At 39.7% G+C, this 21,497-nt stretch overlaps 2 protein-coding genes across 5 annotated transcripts in view; both read left to right on the top strand.

Annotated features, from left to right (window-relative positions):
- Nucleotides 1-19,798, top strand: part of CMSS1 (cms1 ribosomal small subunit homolog) — a 442,802-nt gene extending 423,004 nt beyond the window's left edge. For all 3 annotated transcript variants that reach the window (XM_069065357.1, XM_069065359.1, XM_069065358.1), the window contains exons 5-10: nucleotides 3,110-3,169; nucleotides 4,088-4,190; nucleotides 10,459-10,519; nucleotides 12,380-12,467; nucleotides 16,661-16,749; nucleotides 19,114-19,798. In XM_069065357.1, the coding sequence (XP_068921458.1) occupies nucleotides 3,110-3,169; nucleotides 4,088-4,190; nucleotides 10,459-10,519; nucleotides 12,380-12,467; nucleotides 16,661-16,749; nucleotides 19,114-19,197 (485 nt within the window). In that variant the 3' untranslated portion in view covers nucleotides 19,198-19,798. The remainder of the gene's footprint in view (nucleotides 1-3,109; nucleotides 3,170-4,087; nucleotides 4,191-10,458; nucleotides 10,520-12,379; nucleotides 12,468-16,660; nucleotides 16,750-19,113) is intronic.
- TBC1D23 (TBC1 domain family member 23) overlaps nucleotides 1-21,497 on the top strand; it is a 377,925-nt gene that overhangs the window by 170,736 nt on the left and 185,692 nt on the right. The window lies entirely within an intron of this gene.

Below are 21,497 nucleotides of genomic sequence, written 5' to 3'. Positions count from 1 at the left end.
CTCTCGCTCCCCCCCCCATATCTAATCGCTTGGCAAGTCTTATCATTTCTGCCACTGCCGCAGCCCTTCCCTTGGATTGTGAACTTCTCAAGGGCAGGAGATGTCTCTTGCCTCTCTTTGCATCCCCAGTGCTTACCATTGTGCCTGGAACAGAGCAGGCGCTCACTAAATGCTCTCCGGCCTGCCTCTGCTAGCACCTAAGCCCTACATCACTGGGTTGCTCTCCAACCAAACCATGTCCTTTCTGAACTGAGGCACACAGACCTCAACGCCGTGCTCCAAGCACAGTCTGACGGAGACCGGACAGAGAAAGGAGGTGTTGTTATCCGCCCCTTACTCCTGGAAGCTGTTCGTCTGCAGCCTAAGATTGCATCAGATGTTTTGGCCATTGTATCATTTGACTGATTCTTATTGAGCTTGTTGTTTCACTTGTGTCCAACTCTTCATGACCCCATTTGGGGTTTCCTTGGCAGAAATACTGGAGTGGTTTGCCATTTCTTACTCCAACTCATTTTACAGATGAGGAAACTAAGTCAAACAGGGTTAAGTGACTGGCCCAGGGTCACACAGCTAGTGTCTGAAACCAGATTTGAACTCAGGAAGAGGGGTCTTCCTGATTCCAGGCCTAGTGCTCTATGCACTATGGTGCCACCTAGCTGCATATCATCAAGCTTATAGGCCACATCTTTTTTTTTTTTTTTTAGATTAATTGCCATCTAACCATGTCCTTCATCCCATTTTATTCTTGTGAAGATGTCTTTCTGAAGCCAAGTTTAAGACATTATGCTTATCCCCCATTAAATTTCATCCCATTCGATTCATCCCCATGTTCTAGCTTTTCAAGAACTTTTCGGATTGTGATTCTGTCATCTACAGCATTAACAGTTCTGTGTTATCTGCTAAGATGAGAGACATGTCCTCTCTACTCAAGTCACTGAGAATGCTGTGCAACAGCCTGAGGCCAAGCACAGATCCCTAGGTCGCTCCACACCTCTCCCTCTGAGCTAACACCAAGGCCTTAATAACTCTTCCCAGGGTCAGGGCAGCTGACTCCTGCTCCACCCAATGGGCTGCCCTCCTGGCTGTATTACTGTGCAGGCACAGTCACCAGACCAAGGGAAGAGGGCAAGGAAATGCAATGAAGAGTGAGAAAGAAAGACAGGCATTTAGTAAACAGACCAAACGTAAGAAAAGCTATGAAAGAAAGGACATGCTAAAATATTGCATCTCTATTGTGGTATGTGTGGAATATTGAGATTTGAGTGTCAGAATTTGTACATAACTGTATTATAGGTACTTTTTTTTTGCTTTTTGGAGGGGGGGAAAGGCAGAGAAATTGGATTTAAGTGTTAAGTGGAGTAAGTGTTAAGTGTCTGAGGTGGGATTTGAACTCAGGTCCTCCTGACTCCAGGACCCATGCTCTATTCACTACACCACCTAGCTACCTCATAGGTACTTTTAAAATAGCATTATACATTGAAAATTATTAATATGTGACAAATAGAAATATGAGATATTTGGTTACTTCAGGGCTAATCATTTTCCTAACTACTCTTGAGAAATGTGGCACATTTTAATCATTTTTCAAAGCTACAGAATGACTCAGAAGAGGACAATAGATTTGGAGTTGGAAGCAACTTTAGAGGCCTCCTCGTCCAATTCTCCCATTAGATAAATGAGGAAACTGGGGCCCAAAGAAGTAATTTGCCCAAGATCATATGGCTAGTTAGAGGGAGGATTTGAACCCAGGTTTCATTGATTGCAAGTCCAGTATTCCATCTGCTACTCCACCCTGCCTGAAAGTTGATTAGGCAAATAGCCATTCATTTTAGGAAAGAAAGAAAGAAGGAAGGAAGGAATTAATTTATTTTCCTAATTGACATATTATGATATAGTGAAAAGAGTGCAGAATGTTGGGTCAATTTAAGTCCTGTCTCAAATATTCATTTGGCCTTGTGACCACTGGCAAGTCATTCACTCCCTGAAATCCTCAGTTTTCCAAACTGTAAAATGGGGGGAAAATATCTGCTGTAACCTATTGCCACATGAAATACATGACATGTATCCATGCCTCTTCCCCTCCTAGAGAGTCATCCTTTATAAAGTCTGAAAACGTGCAATGTGTAAGCTCCCACATCCACAAAGGGATAGGTTGGGGGTATCCTCTCATATCTCTTCATTTTAGTACTACTCAATCTTTTTAGTTTTGTTATATTGACTTTTGATTTATTGTTGTGTGGTTATTTCCATCTACATTATTGTAGTTACTGTGTATATTGTTTTCTTGGTTCTGATTACTTCACTCAGCATCAGTTCATATAAATCTTTGCATTCTTCTCTGTATTCATCACATACATATCAGAGAAAACTGATAAAAAATGATAAAAAAAAAATTCTCCCCATTTGACCACTTTCCTTCCTATCCTAGATGCATTAATGTTGTCTGTGCAAAAGGCTTTTCATTTTAGTTTTCGTATCTTTGTTTATATGGTTGTTATAAAATGGTAGGATTGAAGGAGGAAGGAGCTTGCCTCTTTTTTAATTTATTAAAAAGCACAGGATAGATTTGCTTCATGACATGTTCCTTCAGTTACTTTAATCTTTTTTTTAAGATGACCTTGTTCCCACTGATTCTCTTCCCCTCACCTCTGATCCCCTCTTCTTATTTAATACCCCTATTTTCTCCTGTTGAGACCCAAGCAAGCCTCTGCAACCTAGATCCAGGGTATCCATGACCCTGAAAAGGGAAGGAGGGCAGGGTACAGGGGTGGATTTGGATGTAAACCCGGGTCCCTGGGTCTGCTGGTGTAGACTTACTACTAGAGGTGGGGAGGGGTGCTGAGCAAGCTCAGGGTCAGTGAGGATCAAGTCCTGGGTTTGGGTAGTTGTTTGTTTTTTCTTTTTTTAACTTTTGAATTCTGGGTATCCTAGACCATGGAAGCAGCTGAAGTTGCTTTATCGTTGGCATATAATTTCTATTTTGGAAAGATTTGAAAGATCATGAGGATCTGTCTAGTCCACCACCTTATTGCTCATATGCTAGTTACTATCATTTTTTGCTAGTATTGTTTTAATTCTCTATTAAAACACCTTTTTTTTATGTTTGTAGATTCCTGTTTCCTCCCAGCCAATGATCTATCTCATAGTCTTTCTTCATATCTAAAGCAAAGTAAGTAAATTCCCATATCGGTTTACTTTACCAAATTGTCATTATTCTATTGAAGAGATCTTTTCTATTTAAATAAGTCAAACCTGATTATTTCAAAGAAGCTCTTCCTGTCCTTCTTTCCTGCCTTTGTACAGGTTGTCCCCCTTGCTAACTCCATACTTCTCCCTGTTAGATTCCCTAGCTTCCTTTAAAGCTTATCTCAGTTGCCAGCCCCAACAGAAGGCCTTTCTGGATTCCCTCTGCTTGTTTATCTTCTCTCTCTCAACAGATTATCTTGTATTTGCCCACCAGTATACATGTTATTTCTCCCCAACAGAATGGAAGCCCCTTGAGGGCAGGGACAGATTATCCTTTTGTCTTCATACCCCCAGCACCTAAGACAGTACCTCCACACTTAGTACATTCTTAATAATTAAATTAAATTGAATAATATTTACTTATTTGGTTATTTATCAAATCAGAGTTTGATTATTAATTAATAATAGTCATTAAATTGAATTTACAAGCTAAAAGACTATATTTTAAAAACAAAATTATCTTAAACAGATTTTATTTTTAAGTAGAAGTTCAATAATGGCCTTATTCAGTTTCTAAATTTAAGTTTTATTTTGTCTTTGTTTATATGGTGGTCATTATGAAATGATAGGGAACAGATTGAGGGAGGAAGGGGTTTGTCCCTTTTTTTTTTTTTTAATTTATTAAAAAGCATAGGATCAGTTTGCTTCCTGACATAATCTCTTCATCTCTGGGCCTCAGGGTTTTCTCTTTTCTCATCTGTAAAATGAGGGGTCAGGCTAGGTGAGAGAAGCACCATGGCTTATGTAAAGTGCATCAGATTTATAGACAAAGCCCCTGACTGCCCAGGTGACCTTGGTCTGCTGTCTTTAAAATAATGACCTTGCTTTTTCTTTTTCACAGTCTGTCCCAAATGGGCCAAACTTCGAAAGAACCACAAGGAGAAGAAGTCATTGGTGATGCTGATAATCTGTAGCTCTGCACTCCGAGCCTTGGAACTCATTAGGTGTGTAGCTTACTAACATTTCTGAAGCACTTACTCTGTGCCAGGCACCATGCTAAGCCCTTTACATCTATTGCCTCATTTGACTTTCACAGTAACTCTGGAAGGAGATATATTTTTATCCTCAATTGACAAATGAGGAAACTGAGAAAGACAGAGTTGACAGAGGCAATGTGACTTGCCCAGGGTCACACAACTAGTAAGTGGCTGAGGCTAGATTTTAACTCAGGCCTTCATAACTCTGGACCCAGCATTTTTTTCACTATGCCACTAGCCCTTCTACCCTACCACAACCCCAAACTAAAAACCCCTATCATCTTCTTAGGCATGATTAGAAAAGGGAAGAATGGGGCGGCCAGGTGGAGCAGTGAGTAAGAGTGCCGGCCCCAGAGTCGGGAGCCTGGGATAGGTTCCAGACTCAGATACTCGGCACCCACACAAAAATAACTGGCCATGTAACCTTCAGCAAGTTACTTAACCCCGATTGCTTCAAAAAAAAGGGGGGGGGGGAAGAATAGGGGAGGCTAGGTGGTGCAGTGAATAGAGCACCAACCCTGGAGTCAGGAGGCCCTGAGTTCAAATCTGGCCTCAGACACTTAACTCGAAAACTAGCTGTGTGACCTTGGGCAAGTCACTTAACCCCAATTGCCCTCCAAAAAGAAAAAAAAGGGGGGGGGAAGAATATCTATTTTTAATATCTAATCATTTCTCAAATACCTTTGGCAATACATAGCTAATAAGGAAATATGTTTTGCCTGACTTCACATGTATAATCTATATCAAAGTACTTGCCTTCTCAAGGAAGGGGCAAGGAGGGAGGAACTAAATAATTATAAAAATGAATGTTAAAAATTGTTTTTATATGTAATTGAGAAAAATAAAATGAAAACCTTATTTAAAAAAACAAATAATTTAGGCAAGAGAGACTTTGACTAAATAAAATCTATAAATGATAATATTCTTAGGCTAATATCGCAATAAGCTGTTTAATAGAGTAGCCAGTAATTTAGTATGTAGGTTTAGAATTTTACCTTCCTGCCCATCTTCTGCCCATTTTCCTTTGGAAGAGATGCCAATGAGTAGGAAAATGGACAAATGATGGGGTATGGGGGGATAGGGGGAGGATGAGTAATCTATAAATAAATATCCTCTGAAGAGCTAAGATTGCTATCCATTTGCAGTTAAATGAATTTGTAATTTAGCATAGTCTCAGATTAAAACTTGGGAGATCAGAGCTTCTTTTGAAATGGTCAAGAGCACAAAATAAGTCTGGTAGTTGCAACTAAAATTACCCCTTATTAAAGTACCTATAAGTTAGTAACTACTGGGTACTGAACCTTTGGGTGCTATAGAGAGATACTGAGGAAAGGAAAAATGTGGTCCCATAGACTGTAATCTTCTTGAAGGCAAAGACTAACAATTTCATTTTTGTCTTTTTTTAATCCCAACACATAGTAACATACAGGTCTCTTGTAGTACTTCCTCCATACTTTCACTATGAATTTAGCATATTCTAAGTAGTAACTACGTATCATAGTGTATAGAATATAGGGCCTGGAGTCAGGAAGACTCATCTTCCTGAGTTCAAATCTGAGCTCAGATGTTACTAGCTGTGTGACCCTGGGCGTGTCACTTAAAGCTTTTTGCCTCAGTTTTCCTCATCTGTAAAATGAGCTGGACACGGATATGACAAATCACTCCAGTATCTTGGGCAAGAAAACCCCAGATGGGGTCATGAAGAGTCAGACGTGACCGAAAATGACTGAGCAGTAACAAAAATTCATGTATAGTGATGTGTTCTTGTCTTTGCTCCTCTATTAGATTATAAACCCTCTGAGGTCGTGGACTTTGTATATCCCTAGTGTTTAGCTGTGAATTAATTACTATCTAAATTACAGAATTAAAACTATCTAAACATTAGTTGAACAGTGGTTGAGTTAATTCAGTGTACACATGAAAGACACTTAAGCACATTTGCCAAGTGGAACAGTTTTCAATAAAGGCTTCTTTCACAACCCTGTAGCTGACTACTCATAGGCAGAGGTGGTGACAGGCCCCGTGGTGATTATGCAGCTTTAAATCTTGCTCTCTGGACCAGCCACCTCCGGCCTTGTCAAGGCCACCACCTGTTTGTGATAGGCTGCAGACAAATGGACCGGATAATGTGTCCGCAAGAGCACAACATTCTAAAACATTCATAGAAAATATGCTATAATATATACATCTATATAAAGACAGAGATGACACCAAGAGACAGAGTTGTCTGTATGTACAGAAGGGTCTGCTATCTATTGGAGGTACAAAGAAGTTAACCTACAAAAGCCTCACCCTCAAAAAGCTTACAATTTAATGGGGGTGTTATTTATAAAAATTCCAGAGGAATGACAAAGATGCCCAAGGTAGATGAGGCAAGCTCATTTATTCTACAGTCCTTACAGGAAATGGGTGTCCTGCCTGCACGGCAATGCACCAAAGACGAAAGCTTGGGGTTTAAATCCCTGTCCCGAAACTCGAAGTCCCTTCCTCATTTCCTCATTGGCTAAGTACTCTGAGGTGTACAACTTCGTGTTTCCCTTGTCATGATACCCCCCCCTTCCCTCCATGTATGTTCAAAAAGCAATTAAGTATGTGTACTTAGAACCTGACTGACCTGCTTACCCTGTCTTAACAACTGACCCTATTGAGACTGGTTTTCCCCTTATTCTAAGAATTGTTTTTGCAAAAAGCCCCCTATTCTAAGAATTATCTTTTCAAAAAGAGGTTAGTTCTTTGAGAAGAAAACCCACTTCCCTGCACCTGTGTGGAAACATAATATTTTTTATATTTCACAAGGGGAAGAGGCAGGGAAGAAGACTAGGGATTATGATTATTTATATTTTTATTTATATTATTATATTTTTGATGATGTGTATGAATAAATAAGTATTATAGAAAATAGACCATTATAAAGGCAAAAGAGATATCCAGGCAAATAAATACTGAGACAATGTGAATAGTAACAGATTACTTTTCTCAGAGGAAATCAAGAAAGGCTTCATGGAAAAATTAGCACCTGAGGTGCTCCTTAAAAAGAAAGAAAAGAATCTCAACAGGAAGTGGTGTGAAAGGAATCCCAAAATCTCAGAAATAAAGAGACCTCAGAGACCATCAAGTACAAGGGTTCTTAACCTTGTAAGAGTCATGGGAATCACCAGATAATATTTGTAAAGCACAGTGCCAGGTACATAGGAGTCACTTAATAAATGCTTGTTCTCTTCCCTTTCCCCACTTTGTGAACCCCTCTCACAGTCTTCTGAAACCTGTCAACCCCTTCCCAGAATAATGGTTTTAAACACATAAGCTAAAGTTCATGGGATTACAATGAAAAGCAATTATATTGAAAGATGGTTATCAAATTAAAAAAAAAAGTTTTGTGACATGGAAATATATCTAGAAACAGGTCTAATAACTATAATCATTTCTAAGTAGCCATGTGTATAAATGATATTTCAAAATACCTGCAACAACTATATTGTGATATAAAAATATCAGTGATTTCTATTGACAAAGGCATGAATACTGCTGCTGGTACTACTGTGGCCATTCTTGAAGGAAATGCTAAATTTCAGTTAGAGGTTAGTGAGAATAAAGATTAATTTTTTTTCCTATCCAAGTGCATTGACCTTGTGAAATCTAAGAGTCTCTAGATTCCAGGGTAAGGAGCCTCTGATCTAGCCCAAACCCATACAGGAATAAGTCCTTTCTACACTATTCTCAAAAAGGGCCATCCAGCCTCCAATTGAAGACCTCTAGAGAAGGGGAACTCATTCTCTCTTGTGTTAATCATCCATTTTCCTTTGGGGTCCCTCTAATTATAAGGAAGTATTTCCTTCCACCTGCCTCTTTGAAGCTTCTAATTCTGCCTTCTGGAAACTAGTAAAGCAAATACAACTCCCCTTAAACACAAGAGTCCTTCAAATGTTTGGAGATGTCCTCACTGGCTCCTACTCTCTACCCTCCAGACTCCCAGCCCCACCACTCTTCTCTTTTGTAGGATCAAATTCCCAGTTATTTTAACTGAACATTGTAACACATGATCTTAAGGTCCCTCACCATTTTGATTGCTTCTTTCTGATGGACATCTACATCTTATCCACATTCCCCTTAAAATATAACACTTAAAATTGCCTCCAATTGTGATCTAGTCAGAGCAGAACAGAAAAGGACTCCTTCATTCTGGGCTCTATGCTTCTCTTAATGTCATGTGATTTAATCAGTTTGATCTTACAGTCTACTTAAACCCCCAGATCTTTTTCATACAAACCGTGGCTAGCCAACAATGTCTATGCCTCATTTTGTTCTAGGGATAATGGATGACTTTCACAAATGTGGGCAAGAGAAATTTGGAGATGAGCTAATAATCCAGTTTGACTAAACGCATAAAAGAGTACTATTAAACAAGACTAGAAAAGCGGGTTGGAGCCAGTCTGTGGAGAGCCTTTAAATGTCATGCTAAAGAGCTTCTATGTTGTCCTGAAAGTAATAGGGAGCCCCTGAAGGATTTGGAGCAATGGGATGACATACTATAACATGTACAGTAGATAGATGCATTTGGTAGCTCTTTGTAAAGGATGAATTAGAGAGACATGGTGGTCAGTAATCAGAATAGAATAAGGTTTATCTAGGGAATGCTTACTTGAAGAAGGTGAGTTTTGGATGAAATTTCCACAGGAACAGTATTACCAAATAAACATGAGATTAGGGAATTTGCTTGACTATGGACATACATATATGTATTAACCTAAGCCTGAATTTAGAAAAATACGTAGTGAGCCACTGACTTTTAGCTTTTCTCTCATAATTATACACTTTCATTACCTTAAAACAGCCCCAAAAAGCCCTTCTTCTCTCCACAATAGGACTGACCTTCAGCTATAGTTTTTCCCTTTAAAAAGTCTCTGGCTGTTTTTCAGTCTTATACATTGAGCTGCTCTACCTGCTGTCATAAGAATTCATGTCAACTTTCCATTGGTAATAAGGGAAAAAAAAGTACTGTCACCATTTTTTGCCATTTTGAAACATTAAGTAGAAAAAATTAATTCCAGATTTAAAATCTGCTGGCAAAAAGGTTGGCCCAGGAAGGGCCTCCCACTCAAATTGATTTGAGCATTAAAAGTGCAGAAATACCTTTTGAGGAGAGAATAACACACTCTGCCACACCAGGTTTACCAGTTCTCAGTGTTTTCATGTTCTCCTATAATCCTACAGTCTCTTCCAAGGTTAGATTTGACAGATGATCTGAAACAGGGGGGCTGGCTCCTGTACAGGCACACTAAGTTTCTCTTCATAAAGACTGCTGGTGAGTAACCCTCAAATTTGCTATAATACCTGTTCCTACTCAGAGCTGTGTGCCGGTCATTAATGTCCCTTAAAGCATATTCTTTACCAGCTTAGCCAGTTGGAAAGCACCCTAAGTAACCATCCAGTATGAAAGATTAGTTCAATACAAAAGAATCCATTATTCTGGGTCATTAGACATGGCTCATTATTCTACAGATTCAAATATAGCATGTGTCATGTCAGATTGCATGAAATATAACAGTAACACAGTAAAATCCTCATCTGCAGAAGAGACTCAGGGATCCATCTTCAAGCAACTGAAGGGTTATTCTAAGAAAGAGAAATTTAACTTACTTTATGTGGCTCCAGAAAATAGAATTTTAGGCTTCATGGAAAAGCAAAATCTTCCAACAACTGCAGCAGACCCCAAATGAGAATATACTTCTTTGGGAGGTAGTGGATTTCCCCTCACTAGCATTCCAATAAATGTTGGATGTGTTATAGAGAGAATCTTTGTGGCATAGGAGTTATACTCAATAACTAACTTCTGAGATCTCTTCCAACTCTGATTCTGCCATAACATCGAATATGGATGCTAATGACCCCCAGCAGCACCATCCCCTAAATGTATTATCTTTCCTGCAAAATGTTGTATTTAAGGAAAAACTTGAACCTCAGTCTTCATCTGGATTATAGAAAGGGATATGCTGGAGACAATTGTTAAATTGGCAGTGTGAGTTTTTATTCCCTGGAAATCAGTACACTACAAATTAGGGCTTGGTTTATTATTGTGTTTGACCATCTAAACTTAAAGAAAATGATGACAAAAATGTTAAATGTATCCTACCTGTGTTTGTTTTCTAGGAGAGCCTGTTGTTAAACATTTTCAACTCATCACTATTGTAGAAATTACCGTCCTTTTCCAATTCGTTTTTGTTTGTTTTTCCACTAGGTCAATGTCAGCATTCAAAGGAGATTGCAAAGTGCTGAAGTTATTTGCAAAACACATAAAGGTGAGGAAGGAGTCTGTGGTGTGCCAACAGAAGTAGCTGATGTGGAGAGAATTGTGTGATGGCAGTGTGGGGGGACACATATGGTACTCTTCAGCTTCTTTTCCCCCACCCTCTTCTCATTAATTTTCGTCATTTAGTCACGCTTGTCTTTCCATAACCCCTGTGGAGCATAGCATGCCAGGCCCTTCTGTCCTCCACTATCTCTTGAAGTCTGTCCAAACTCATGTCCATTGCTCCCATGCCACTATCTATCCATCTCATCCTCTGCCTTCCCCTTTTCCTTTTGCCTTCAATCTTTCCCAACATTAAAGTCTTTTCCAATGAGTCCTGTCTTCTCACTATGTAACCAAAGTATTTCAGCTTCAGTATTTGACCTTCTAGTAAATAGCCTAAATTAATTTTTTCATCTCCTTGCTGTACATGGGACTCCCAAAAGTTTTCTCTACCCCATAATTCAAAAGTGTCGATTTTGTGGCACTCAGTTTTCCTTGTAGTCCAAACCTCACATATCCATTGCTACTAGAAAAATAATAGGTTTGACTCTATTGACCTTTGTTGCCAAGATGATGTCTGCTTTATAGTGTCCTGCCCAGATTTGCCATGGTTTTCCTTCCAAGGAGCAAGCATCTTTTAATTTCATGACTGCAGTAATCTGTAGTGATCTCTGAGCCCAAGAATAAAAAAATCTGATACCACATCGATTTCTTCTCCCTTTGTTTGACAGGAAGTGATGGGAACAGTTACCATGATCTTAGTTTTTTTTATGTTGTGCTTCAAGCCAGCTTTTACACTCTCCTCTTTCACTCTCATTAATAGGCCTTCTTCTCTTTATCATCCTTCCTTTCTTCAGGAAGCCATTGGGTTAGTCAGTCAATCAATAAACATATGGACTAGGGGCGGCGAGGTGGCACAGTGCATAGAACACCGGCCCTGGATTCAGGAGGACCTGAGTTCAAATCTGGCCTCAGACACTTCACACACACACACACACACACACACACACACACACACACACACACACTAGCCATGTGACCTTAGGCAAGTCACCTAACCCCAGTTGCCCTCCAAAAACAAAAAACATATTGACCGCCTACTGTGTGCTAAGCAGTGTATTTAGTTATGTACTTAAAAGAAAGTTAAAAAAAATAGTCCCCGTTCTCAGGGATTCTCAATCTAATAGGAGAGCAACATGCAAAAAACCATGTACAGAAAAGCTATTGGCAGCTTAAATAGGAAATAATCAGCAGAGGGAAGGTGCTAGAATTAAGGAGAAGCAGGAATACCATGAGGGGGAGAGCCAGTGAACATTCTTTGAGTTGGGAGGTGGAGTGTCTTGTTCAAGAACAGCAAGGAGGCCAGTGTCGATGGATCAGTGAGATGGTGCTGAGACTTCAGTCAGGAAGACCTGAGTTTGAATCTTCCTCCAGGCAACTTACTAGCTGTGTTATGCTGGCCAAGTCACTTAACATCTTGGCCTCGGCTTCCTTGTCTGTAAAATGGGGATAGTAAGAGCACCTAAGTCACGGGGGTTTTGTGAGGCTGAAATGATCTGATCTGTGTAGAGCACTTCAAACACTGTAAAGTGCTGCATAAATGCTGGCTATTTTTGTTATTATTATCATCAGCCATAGGGCTGCTTTCATTCACTCTTGCCAGGGCTGCAGGCTGCCATGCCTGTTTTCATGAGATTGTGTTCCTGGGGTCACCATATGCTATAACAGAGGTTGATTCTGCAGTGACTTCCCATGCACCCTTTTTCCAAACCACCTTTTTTTTTTTTTTTAGAAAAAGTTCTCTAAACTTACCTGCCCTGAAAGTCCTTTCTTTTTGACACCCCTTTTCTCTTCTATCTTGGAGCAGATTCAGGAGCAGATAAAGTTGTTGGAGAAAGGTGTGGTGCATCTGGGAGTGGGAACACCTGGAAGGATCAAAGCCCTCATTCAGCAAGGTAGGAACCCTAAGGGCCTAAGGGTGTCCCAGAGCTTCCTAGCTAACTGTTGACTAATGGAATTTGTGAGAAAATGGACCCGCTTTACCTGGATTAGTTAGAATCAAAAATGACTGTCTTACTGTTATAGTACCATGGATTGCTTCCTCTTCTGATAGAGGGCTAAAGTATAAAGCCTATTGGGATGGAAATAGAGTTTTTCGGGCTCTCTGTAGACCAAAAAGGGTCATTGTCCAAAGAGATAACTCAGTCAGCATTTACAGAGCATAATCACTCCTTTTCCCACACATTAGAGTACACAAAGAAATTTAAAACAAAATCCCTGCCATCAAAAAACTTATATTCATAAAGACAAGATACTTATGCATAAAAAATAGGTAAGATCCAGGGCAGAAAAATGTAAGTGTCAAATGACAAAAAGTCACTGTGGGCTGGGGTGATCTGAGAGAGTTTCCCAAAGATGGTGTCATGGGAGCTAGACCTTGAAACACAGCTGGGATTCAGAGAGGTGGGGAGGAGAAAGGAGAATATTCCAAGGCATGGTGTGAAGCAAAAGTACAGGATTGGGAAATATATGTGGTATGTCGGGGAGTGATGAGGCCATCAATCTGACAGAAGCAGAGGCATTGTGTAGGGGGTGGTGAGAAATAAGTTAAAAAGCACCTTCCGGTTTATCCAGGAGCCATTCAGCGTTTTTAAGCAGGGATGGGACTTGATGAAAACCTCGGAATGCAATTAGGATTTTCTTTCTTTATTTGGAATACAAGGTTGTATGAGTTAAGAGGCCTGCCCAGAAGTCAGAGGCAATCTTTTTCTTTCCTTCCTGAAAACTAGTTATCACTGATGTTTCCTTTGAAAATAATAACATCACATTCATATAATGCCTTAAGGTTTGCAAAAGGAGGCTTATAGACATTAATTGACTTACCTAGGGCCCCCAGATGCATAAAGCCCCTTCACTGAATATAATAAAGTTAATTAGCTTGCCCAAGGTTCCTCAGCTAGGTTTTAATGGAGCTGATGCCCAGACCCACACCATCCCTCCTGCTTCTACTGTCTAGCAGTATTGGATAGAAGAGGGGGAGGAGGCTTCAGACTTCATTTCTAGGCTGTAATGTAATATCAAGCAAAGGCAACTTCCCAGGTTAAAAATACCAGCATAGGTGCTCTCTATTTTATTCAGTAACAAACCCAGAACAGAGAAGATCAAAACATGACATCATTCAAAATACGGCATTTACTAAGTGTGATTAAATAATCTCCAAGGACTACCCCACCCCAGGACTTTCTAATCATTCAATCAATTACAAAGTCCCAGTTCTAAATACTACTCCACCCCTAGGCTATACCTTCATTTGGTCCACCACAAAACCCCTCTTCTCAAATGGAGATTATTTTCCAAACATAGGTAAAGTACCTTCATTTGTCAATCACAGAGCACAATAGGGTCAAAAGTTCCCCACCCCTAGGATCACAATTGAATCTACCCCAGAGTTACATCAAGTTTAAACACAGCACTTAATACCCAAATGGAGGTCTTTTCTTCATCTTGACAAGAGGCAAGTTCTCAGCAATCTTAGTTCCTGGGGAGACAAGGCTTAGCAAGGCCATAAGATACATTGCCAGTCCCTTCATGAATTTATCCTCTGTCTGTAGAACAGTCCTAGAACCCCTGAACACATTAGCAAAGCCCTCTCCCAGGATTTCTGTAAACATACAACAAGAAAATCCTTCTTCAGGGCTTCTGAACCAACAGAAAGGCTCCCAGACCCCTGCAACAACAGCACTGTCCCTCACCAGTGGACAGTATTCACTCTGTCTGCCGGACAGTCTCCAGACCCCTGCAACAACAGTACTGTCCCTCACCAGTGGACAGTATTCACTCTCTGTCTGCAGGACAGTCTCAGGCCTTCTTAGCGAACAGCCAGGTTCCAGGACTTCTTCAACAAAAGGACAGTCTTTCACCAGTGGACAAATCTGGCAAAATAACATCAAAACAGACAGACAAAGTACCAGCAAAACAGCCACGTCTCCTCAGTCCTTGGCAGCTCAGGGGGCAGGTCTCAAAAGTCCAGGGCAATTCAAAGCGGCCACCAGCAATTCTCTTAGTCTCTCTCTCTCCACGAGGTGCTGCTACCAAAAAAGATCTTCCGCCTCTCTCTTGTGTCTCCAAATCTACATCACCAGCTCCTCCCAATTCAGGACTTTCTTTTCACATCAACAAGCCCATCCCACAGGTGGGATTAACAAACTCTGGGTTTTAACACAATCAATTTGAAAACCAAGCCAATACAGGGGAATCTTTAATTGCCATTACTATCACATAGGCCTAAACAAATGGAGAGATAGTATAATATAATGGAAAGAGCACAAGAGGCAGGAGGCAACTCTGCCATCTCCTCACTGTGTGACTCCTGGGGCGTATGGGATGTGCAGGGAGGACTAGCATCTCTGGAATAGGCAGATGAGAACAGTCTGTTCCAGCAGCCATGAAAGTGGCTGAAGCAGGCGCCGTGGTGTGCTTTGAGCTTGGTCAGGCATCAAAGACGCCAAGGCCATCCATTGCATCCTGGGTCATCGCCAGTCTTTTTTTTTTCCTGAGCTTAAGAAGTAAAACAAGCATTTCCATAACACAACAGAATAGAAAAAAAAAAAAAGACAATTGCACACAAAGCTATAAATCCATTATGTACAGAATATACAATAAAGTGGTATTGCTGGGCCAAAGAGTACAGGAAGTTTACTTTGGATGTAATTCCAAATTGCCCTCCAGATGTGACCTAGTGTGATTATTAATGAGTATTATGAGGCTGACTTTATTTCCCTCTACTACCTAAATAAATGATATAAAATGGAAAAAATATATGTATACAGATGTAATAAGGTTACCATGTAACTTTCCTTTTTCTCCCCTCCCCTTCATTCCTAGAGATTAATAAAATTGAGTATAAGAAAACTGTTGAAATAATAAATAAAACTGGGAGTTGCTTTTATGAAAAAGCTAATGAAATAGGTAAACCATTGGTTAATATGATTTTTAAAAAAGATAAGAAAACCAAATCACTAAGTAGTAAAAATGAAAAGGGTGAATAAACCACTGACAAAGATGAAATCAAAGCAATTATGAGGAGTTATTTTGCCCAATTATATGCCAATAAATTGAACAATTTAAGTGAAATAGAAAAATGTTTACAAAAATATAAACTGCCTAGATTAGCAGGAAAGAATATAAGATATCTAAATAGATCTTATTTTGGAAAAAGAAATTGAACAGGCCATCAATGAGCTTCCTAAGGAAAAAGCACCATGACCAGACAGATTTACAGGTGAATTCTATCAAACATTTAAAGACCAGACATCTTGACTTTTGTCCCCTCTTGGACTTCTGCGACTCTGGAAAAGAGAGTGAGGCTGACTCTGCCTCACATCCAATTCATGCACAAATCAAAATACCAGCAGTGATGTCATTGGTCCTCTTCAAAAAAGCAGGATGAACAACAGTGTGACTCTTGACAGGTCAACCTCTCTGCACCTCTATTTCCTCATCAGTAAAATTGGTGCAAAGAGTGAGGACTAAGTGATCATCCCTAAAGACAATTGCCTTTTTTATCTCTTGTATGAAGTACAGAGTGGTTAATTGACTTACTAATGATAATTTGTTTTTAAGGCCTGAGCAGAGTCCATCATCATGATTTCCCTTTCTGCCCTAACAATTTAAAATAGATGCTGAAAATTCACCACACAGCTCGGTTGCCCATGCTTCCATCTGATTCTCCTCTACAGGGGTCCCACAGATGAGTCTGACGTATCTCCCCCGAAGGGCCACTAACCCCAAACCACAGGATGCATCTCACCAAATTGTTGCCAGAGATGAAAATTGAGCCTCTGTGGTTTCATGTAATGGTGGCTTGGGGTGGATTTCCTGTCAGGACATGAGCTTAACAACAGTAGTTTTCTCTGCCTTTGTTTTCCCTCAGAATCAGGGGCAGGATTAGGGGGTGAGGAAATCTGAAAAGTGGTTGTGTTTGTTTCCCAGCAGGCCAGAGTAGCACTTAATGTCCTAAGATTAGTTGCCTGGGGAGAAGACAGCAGCGACTGTAAAAGTGACCCAAAGAGGGGGAGGAGGGAAAAGTCACTTTGATAAGCTTGTGCCATGTGGTCTTCACTAGAACAAATCTCTCTGGCCCTTTCAGATGTCCTTAACTTGAACTCCCTGAAGTATCTGGTTTTTGATTGGAACTGGAGAGATCAGAAGTTGAGGAGACTGATGGACATTCCCGAGGTACCATGTAACCAGCAATTGTTTTTAATCACATTTTCTTTCAATTTGAACTTGAGTTCAAACATGGTAATAAAGCCTGTGACTTTGAGAGCCAGCACATTCTGGCTCTCAAATTGGTTTCTGGCATTTGACTCTGAGGTAGCTTACTGTGGAGAATTTAACCCTTCTGACAACGTTTTCTACTTCTTAAACACTCTTACATGTCTATTCTGTGTTATATAGATTCTCATGCTTTAAATTTTAAGAGACAGAAAATCCCAAAGGACTCCACATATGGCTAGTTTAATAAGCCTTGCACCCCCTTTTCTGCAGGTCCTTTTAATCCTACCCTTTTAGTGTTAATTTTATTTTGTTTCTGTTTTTTTTTTCTTTTAAATTGAATTAGCAATTGATGTGTTGCTTATCTGAGGGGGAAACACTGGCTATAGGGAGGGAAGTGGCACAGTGGGCAGTGCTGAACTTGAAGTCTGGACAGCCTGATTTCTATTCCTGCCTCAGATGCATATTAGCTGTGTGACTTTGAACAAGTCACTAAACATCCTGTTTAAGGTTAGGCAGTTTCCTGTCCATAAAATGGGTATAATAGTAGCATCTACTTAACAGGGTTTTGGTGAGACTCAAATGAGTTAATGTGTGTAAAGTGCTTTGCAAAACTTAAAGCACTGACATAAATACTAGTTATTATTACCAAATGTCTTGGAGAAATCCAATATCATAGTAATGTAGGAAAGTAATTGGGGCTAATCAGTCAGACTTACTGAATATTTTAAAGTAGCTGACAAACATTAAGGATAAAAGTTGCCTTCTGTATGACATGTTTTACTTACAAAAGCACATTACATGCATTATCTCTTTTTATATTAAAAAAAGTCTCCTGAGGACTTCAGTATGATCATGGGAAGGCCATTTAGTCCTGTATCTGTTTCCTTTGCTGTAAAAAACAAGACAGTATAGCTAGTTGCTGTTAAGTCATTTCAGTCACATCCGACTCTCCATGACTCCAGGTGGGGTTTTCTTGGCAAAGATACTGGAGTAGTTTGCCATTTCTTCCTCCAGTTCATTTTACAAATAAGGACACTGAGGCAAACAGGGTTAAGTGACTTGCCCAGGATCACCACAGGTAGTAAGTGTCTAAGGCCATATTTGAACTTCTTCCAGGTCTTCCAGACTCCAAGCCCAGCACACTATCCACTGTGCCACCTAGCTAGCTGCCCAGTGTCGCTGGTACTAAACACTAAATGATTTGTCCAAATTCACACAACTTGTAGCAACTCATGTGGCAGATTCATCTGGCAATCTTCTGACTCCTTGGCCAGTGTATCTTCCATTATGCCATACTTCCTTTCTTTGCTAAATGAAGATTTTATCCAGAGCCTTGTGGCCGTCATTCTGAAGATCAGTGATTGTGGTTCAGTACTATCAATGGAGATTAGAAAGTTATAGGAAATTAGAGTAAATATGTACTAAGCCCAGGATGCAGCAAGGTGACCCATTACAACCAGAAATTATACGATTAATAATAATCCTAGAAGAATTTACTTATTGCCTAAACCAATGTCCCTAGAATTACATAAGCTAAATATAGTTGAATTATTAGTCTAAAATGATAAGTTTGATTGGGCAGGTTGAATCTGAGTGATTAGCTGATAAGCCAGCAATTTATTTTTTACTTTGCTTATTTTTGACCAAACTAAGATTTTATCTAGTTTCAACATTCCACTCCCCTGCTTCCTCCAACACTTTCCCCCACCCCCAACTGGCAACTGTCTGTAATTTATTGTCTAAGTTGCCTGAGTACCAAGAAGTTAAAAAGGGACTTACCCACGGTCACAAAGCTAAGATGCATCAGAGTTAGTTTGGTCTTCCTAACCCCAAGGTCAGTCCTATGGCCACAACAGCACACTGCCACCAGTAGCCTGAAATAGGATGACTATATTTTTATCTTGTGATTAGTTATTTGATATTGTTTTATTATTGTTTATGAGCAGTGTCAGTAAAAGTAATTTTAAAAATAGTCATATTGGAATATTAATTCACTTATAACGATGAACATAAGCCTGTAAAGAGGCCAGAAGACAGACCTTGGAAATCCATTGAGATGGAACATTTTAAAACAGATACAAACAAGAGGCCATTTTATGGAACTGATGCTTTCTGCAGGACCTTTTCATTTACTTACGTAAACATTTCACCTCTGGATCAGATGTGGGTTTGGACCTACTCCTTTTCTGGCCACATGTCTAATAACAGCTGAGTAAATACCAAGAGTCAAGTGCATTGAATTAATTCAACAAAATGTCTACCCTTCACATTGAGAACTTTTCTTTTTCACCATTGTTAATCATTTGTTTTTCTCTTGTTCAGATAAGAAAAGAAGTTCTTGAGCTGCTGGAAACGAGACTAATAAGCCTGTGTAGAGCTGAGTCTTTGAAGCTGGGACTTTTTTAATTTCCAAATTCTAATGAAGATTCAAGTTTTGACCTAAGGATAGAATTTGCATCTGTATTTAATGTGACCATGCACTGCCAAATGAGTCACACACGATGGATGTTTGCCTTTTGGGATGCTTTAGCAGGCCTGAATCTTATTGCCTCTTTTGCCAGCTTCTTTCTCTTTTGTTATAAAGTACAACAAGTTTGTGTCATTTTTACTAGATTCATGGAGACCTTTACTCTACATGCTGTCTGGTATTGGTCTAGAATATTATTTTTGTTATTTATGGAGAACAGTAAGTGTATCAGATATTCTTCACACTCAAAAAAGACAACACAATAGCCCTCATAATACGAAGAGATATTATCAACACCCTGTAAAATGCTATATTTGAATCTTGGCTTAAATTTTGTTTGTTTTTTTAATTGGCCCGAGCTCTGGTAAAGTAGTCTTAGATGTTACCATGCAAAGTGACAGCTTGCTTATGGGTCGACAAGTGTTAGGAACATGACAAAGAAAGAGGGGAACGGGATTTATATTGTGTAAGAAAATTGAGATATCCCAAATAATAGCTAAAAACCCATGTATAAAATAGAATAAAAAGTCATACAATCTATTGGCGCGTTGGTTTAGTGAACACTTATTAGAAGCAAAAAGGGACTTGATGTATGTCTTGACATGAGTGACTCCATCTTTGAACAAGGCTCCTTTGCAGTATAAATTGAGCAGGCAAGTCTATTTCCCTGTGTTTAGGTTTTATCCTTACCCCAGTACATAGCCAAGATTTTTTTTTCAGTTAATTTATTTTGTTTTCAGCATTTATTTCCACAAGATTTTGAGTTCCAAATTTTCTCCCCAACTCTCCCCTTCCCCTACCCCAAGATAGCATGAATTCTGATTACCCTTTCCCCCAGTCTGTCTCCCTTATTTTTTTGGGGGGGGGCTTAAAGAAATGTTTGGGAGGGTTTTAGGGGGGGTAGTTTTCAACATTCACTTCTATAAATTTTTAATTTTCTCCTCCTCCCTCCCCAAGATAGCACACACTCTGATATGACTCTACACATACATTCCTATTAAACACATTTTCACATTAGTCATGTTGCATAGAAGAATTATAATGAATGGGAGAGATCATGAGAAAGAAAACAAAATAAAACAAAAAAGAAAGTAGTATGCGTCAATCTGCATTCAGAATCCATAGTTCTTTCTCTGGATATGGATGGCATTTACCATCATGAGCCCTTGGAGCTGTTTTAGGTCCTTGTATTGCTGAGAAGGGCTAAGTATCAAAATCAGTCATTGCACACTGTGGCCGTTTCTGTGAACAATATTCCCCTGGTTCTGCCACTTCACTCAGCATTAGTTCATATAAGTCTTTCCAGGATTTTCTGAAGTCTACCTGTTCATATTCCTTTACATTCCATTTACCACAACTTATTCAGCCAGTCCCCAATTGAGGGCATCCCCTCAATTTCCAGTTTTTGACCACCACAAAAAAAACTGCTATAAATATTTTTGTACATGTGGGTCCTTTTCCTATGATCTCTTTGGGATATAGCCCACAGTATTTCTGAGTCAAACCCCCTTCTCTTATCCCCTTCTCTTCTATTTTCCTGTAAGGGAAGACAGATTTCTATACTCCACTCATTGCTAAGATTTTAATAACATGGTCAACATCATCAATGTCCTTCTCACAGTGACAAACCAGATTTGAAGATGTTGCAAACCTACTAAGAAGAACTGTCCTCTATCTTCTTTCTCTCCTTGTATAGAGCATTGTTACCTCGAATTTAGCAACAAATTGCTTTACAGCATAACCACCCTTCATATTTACTTCTTTGTTTTCCTCTACATTCACCGGCTGGAAATGATTTCTAATTAGCGCTCACTTGGCAGAGACATTCCTCTGTGAATTGAACAACCCCTCCCTGCCATGCCTTGTGATAATCTGAATGAAGCTTTTATTGACCTGTCCCCTAAACTCTGAATTGTGTGCTCTTTTTCACCACAACACAATGCTAAGCAATTTCAGAAAGTTGAAGGAAAAATACCAACACCTGTGGGGATCAGGAAAGGTGTTGCTTGCAAGGTGATGATTGGGTTTGAAGACAGCTTGGCTTTCCCAGGTACAGAATACTTCAGGAGTCTCCGATGAAATGTCCATAAAGAGAAGGATGGTGTTTGCCTACAAAGAAAGAAGGCGGAGCATTCAACTTCCCCCTCACCAAGGTCTGAACATTGCAGGAGTAGTTTGTTGATATTATACAGTGTCTTTGGCTGGCCAAGGGAAGAGCATCAGGAAATCATCAGATAAG

The sequence above is a fragment of the Petaurus breviceps genome, unplaced genomic scaffold (assembly GCF_028583685.1).
Source record: "Petaurus breviceps papuanus isolate PSGF00001 unplaced genomic scaffold, PetGlider_PUasm1.0 90683, whole genome shotgun sequence".
Classification (NCBI taxonomy): Eukaryota; Metazoa; Chordata; class Mammalia; order Diprotodontia; family Petauridae; genus Petaurus; species Petaurus breviceps.
The sequence above is the reverse complement of the archived record's forward strand: the minus strand, read 5'-3'. Positions and strand labels throughout refer to the sequence as shown.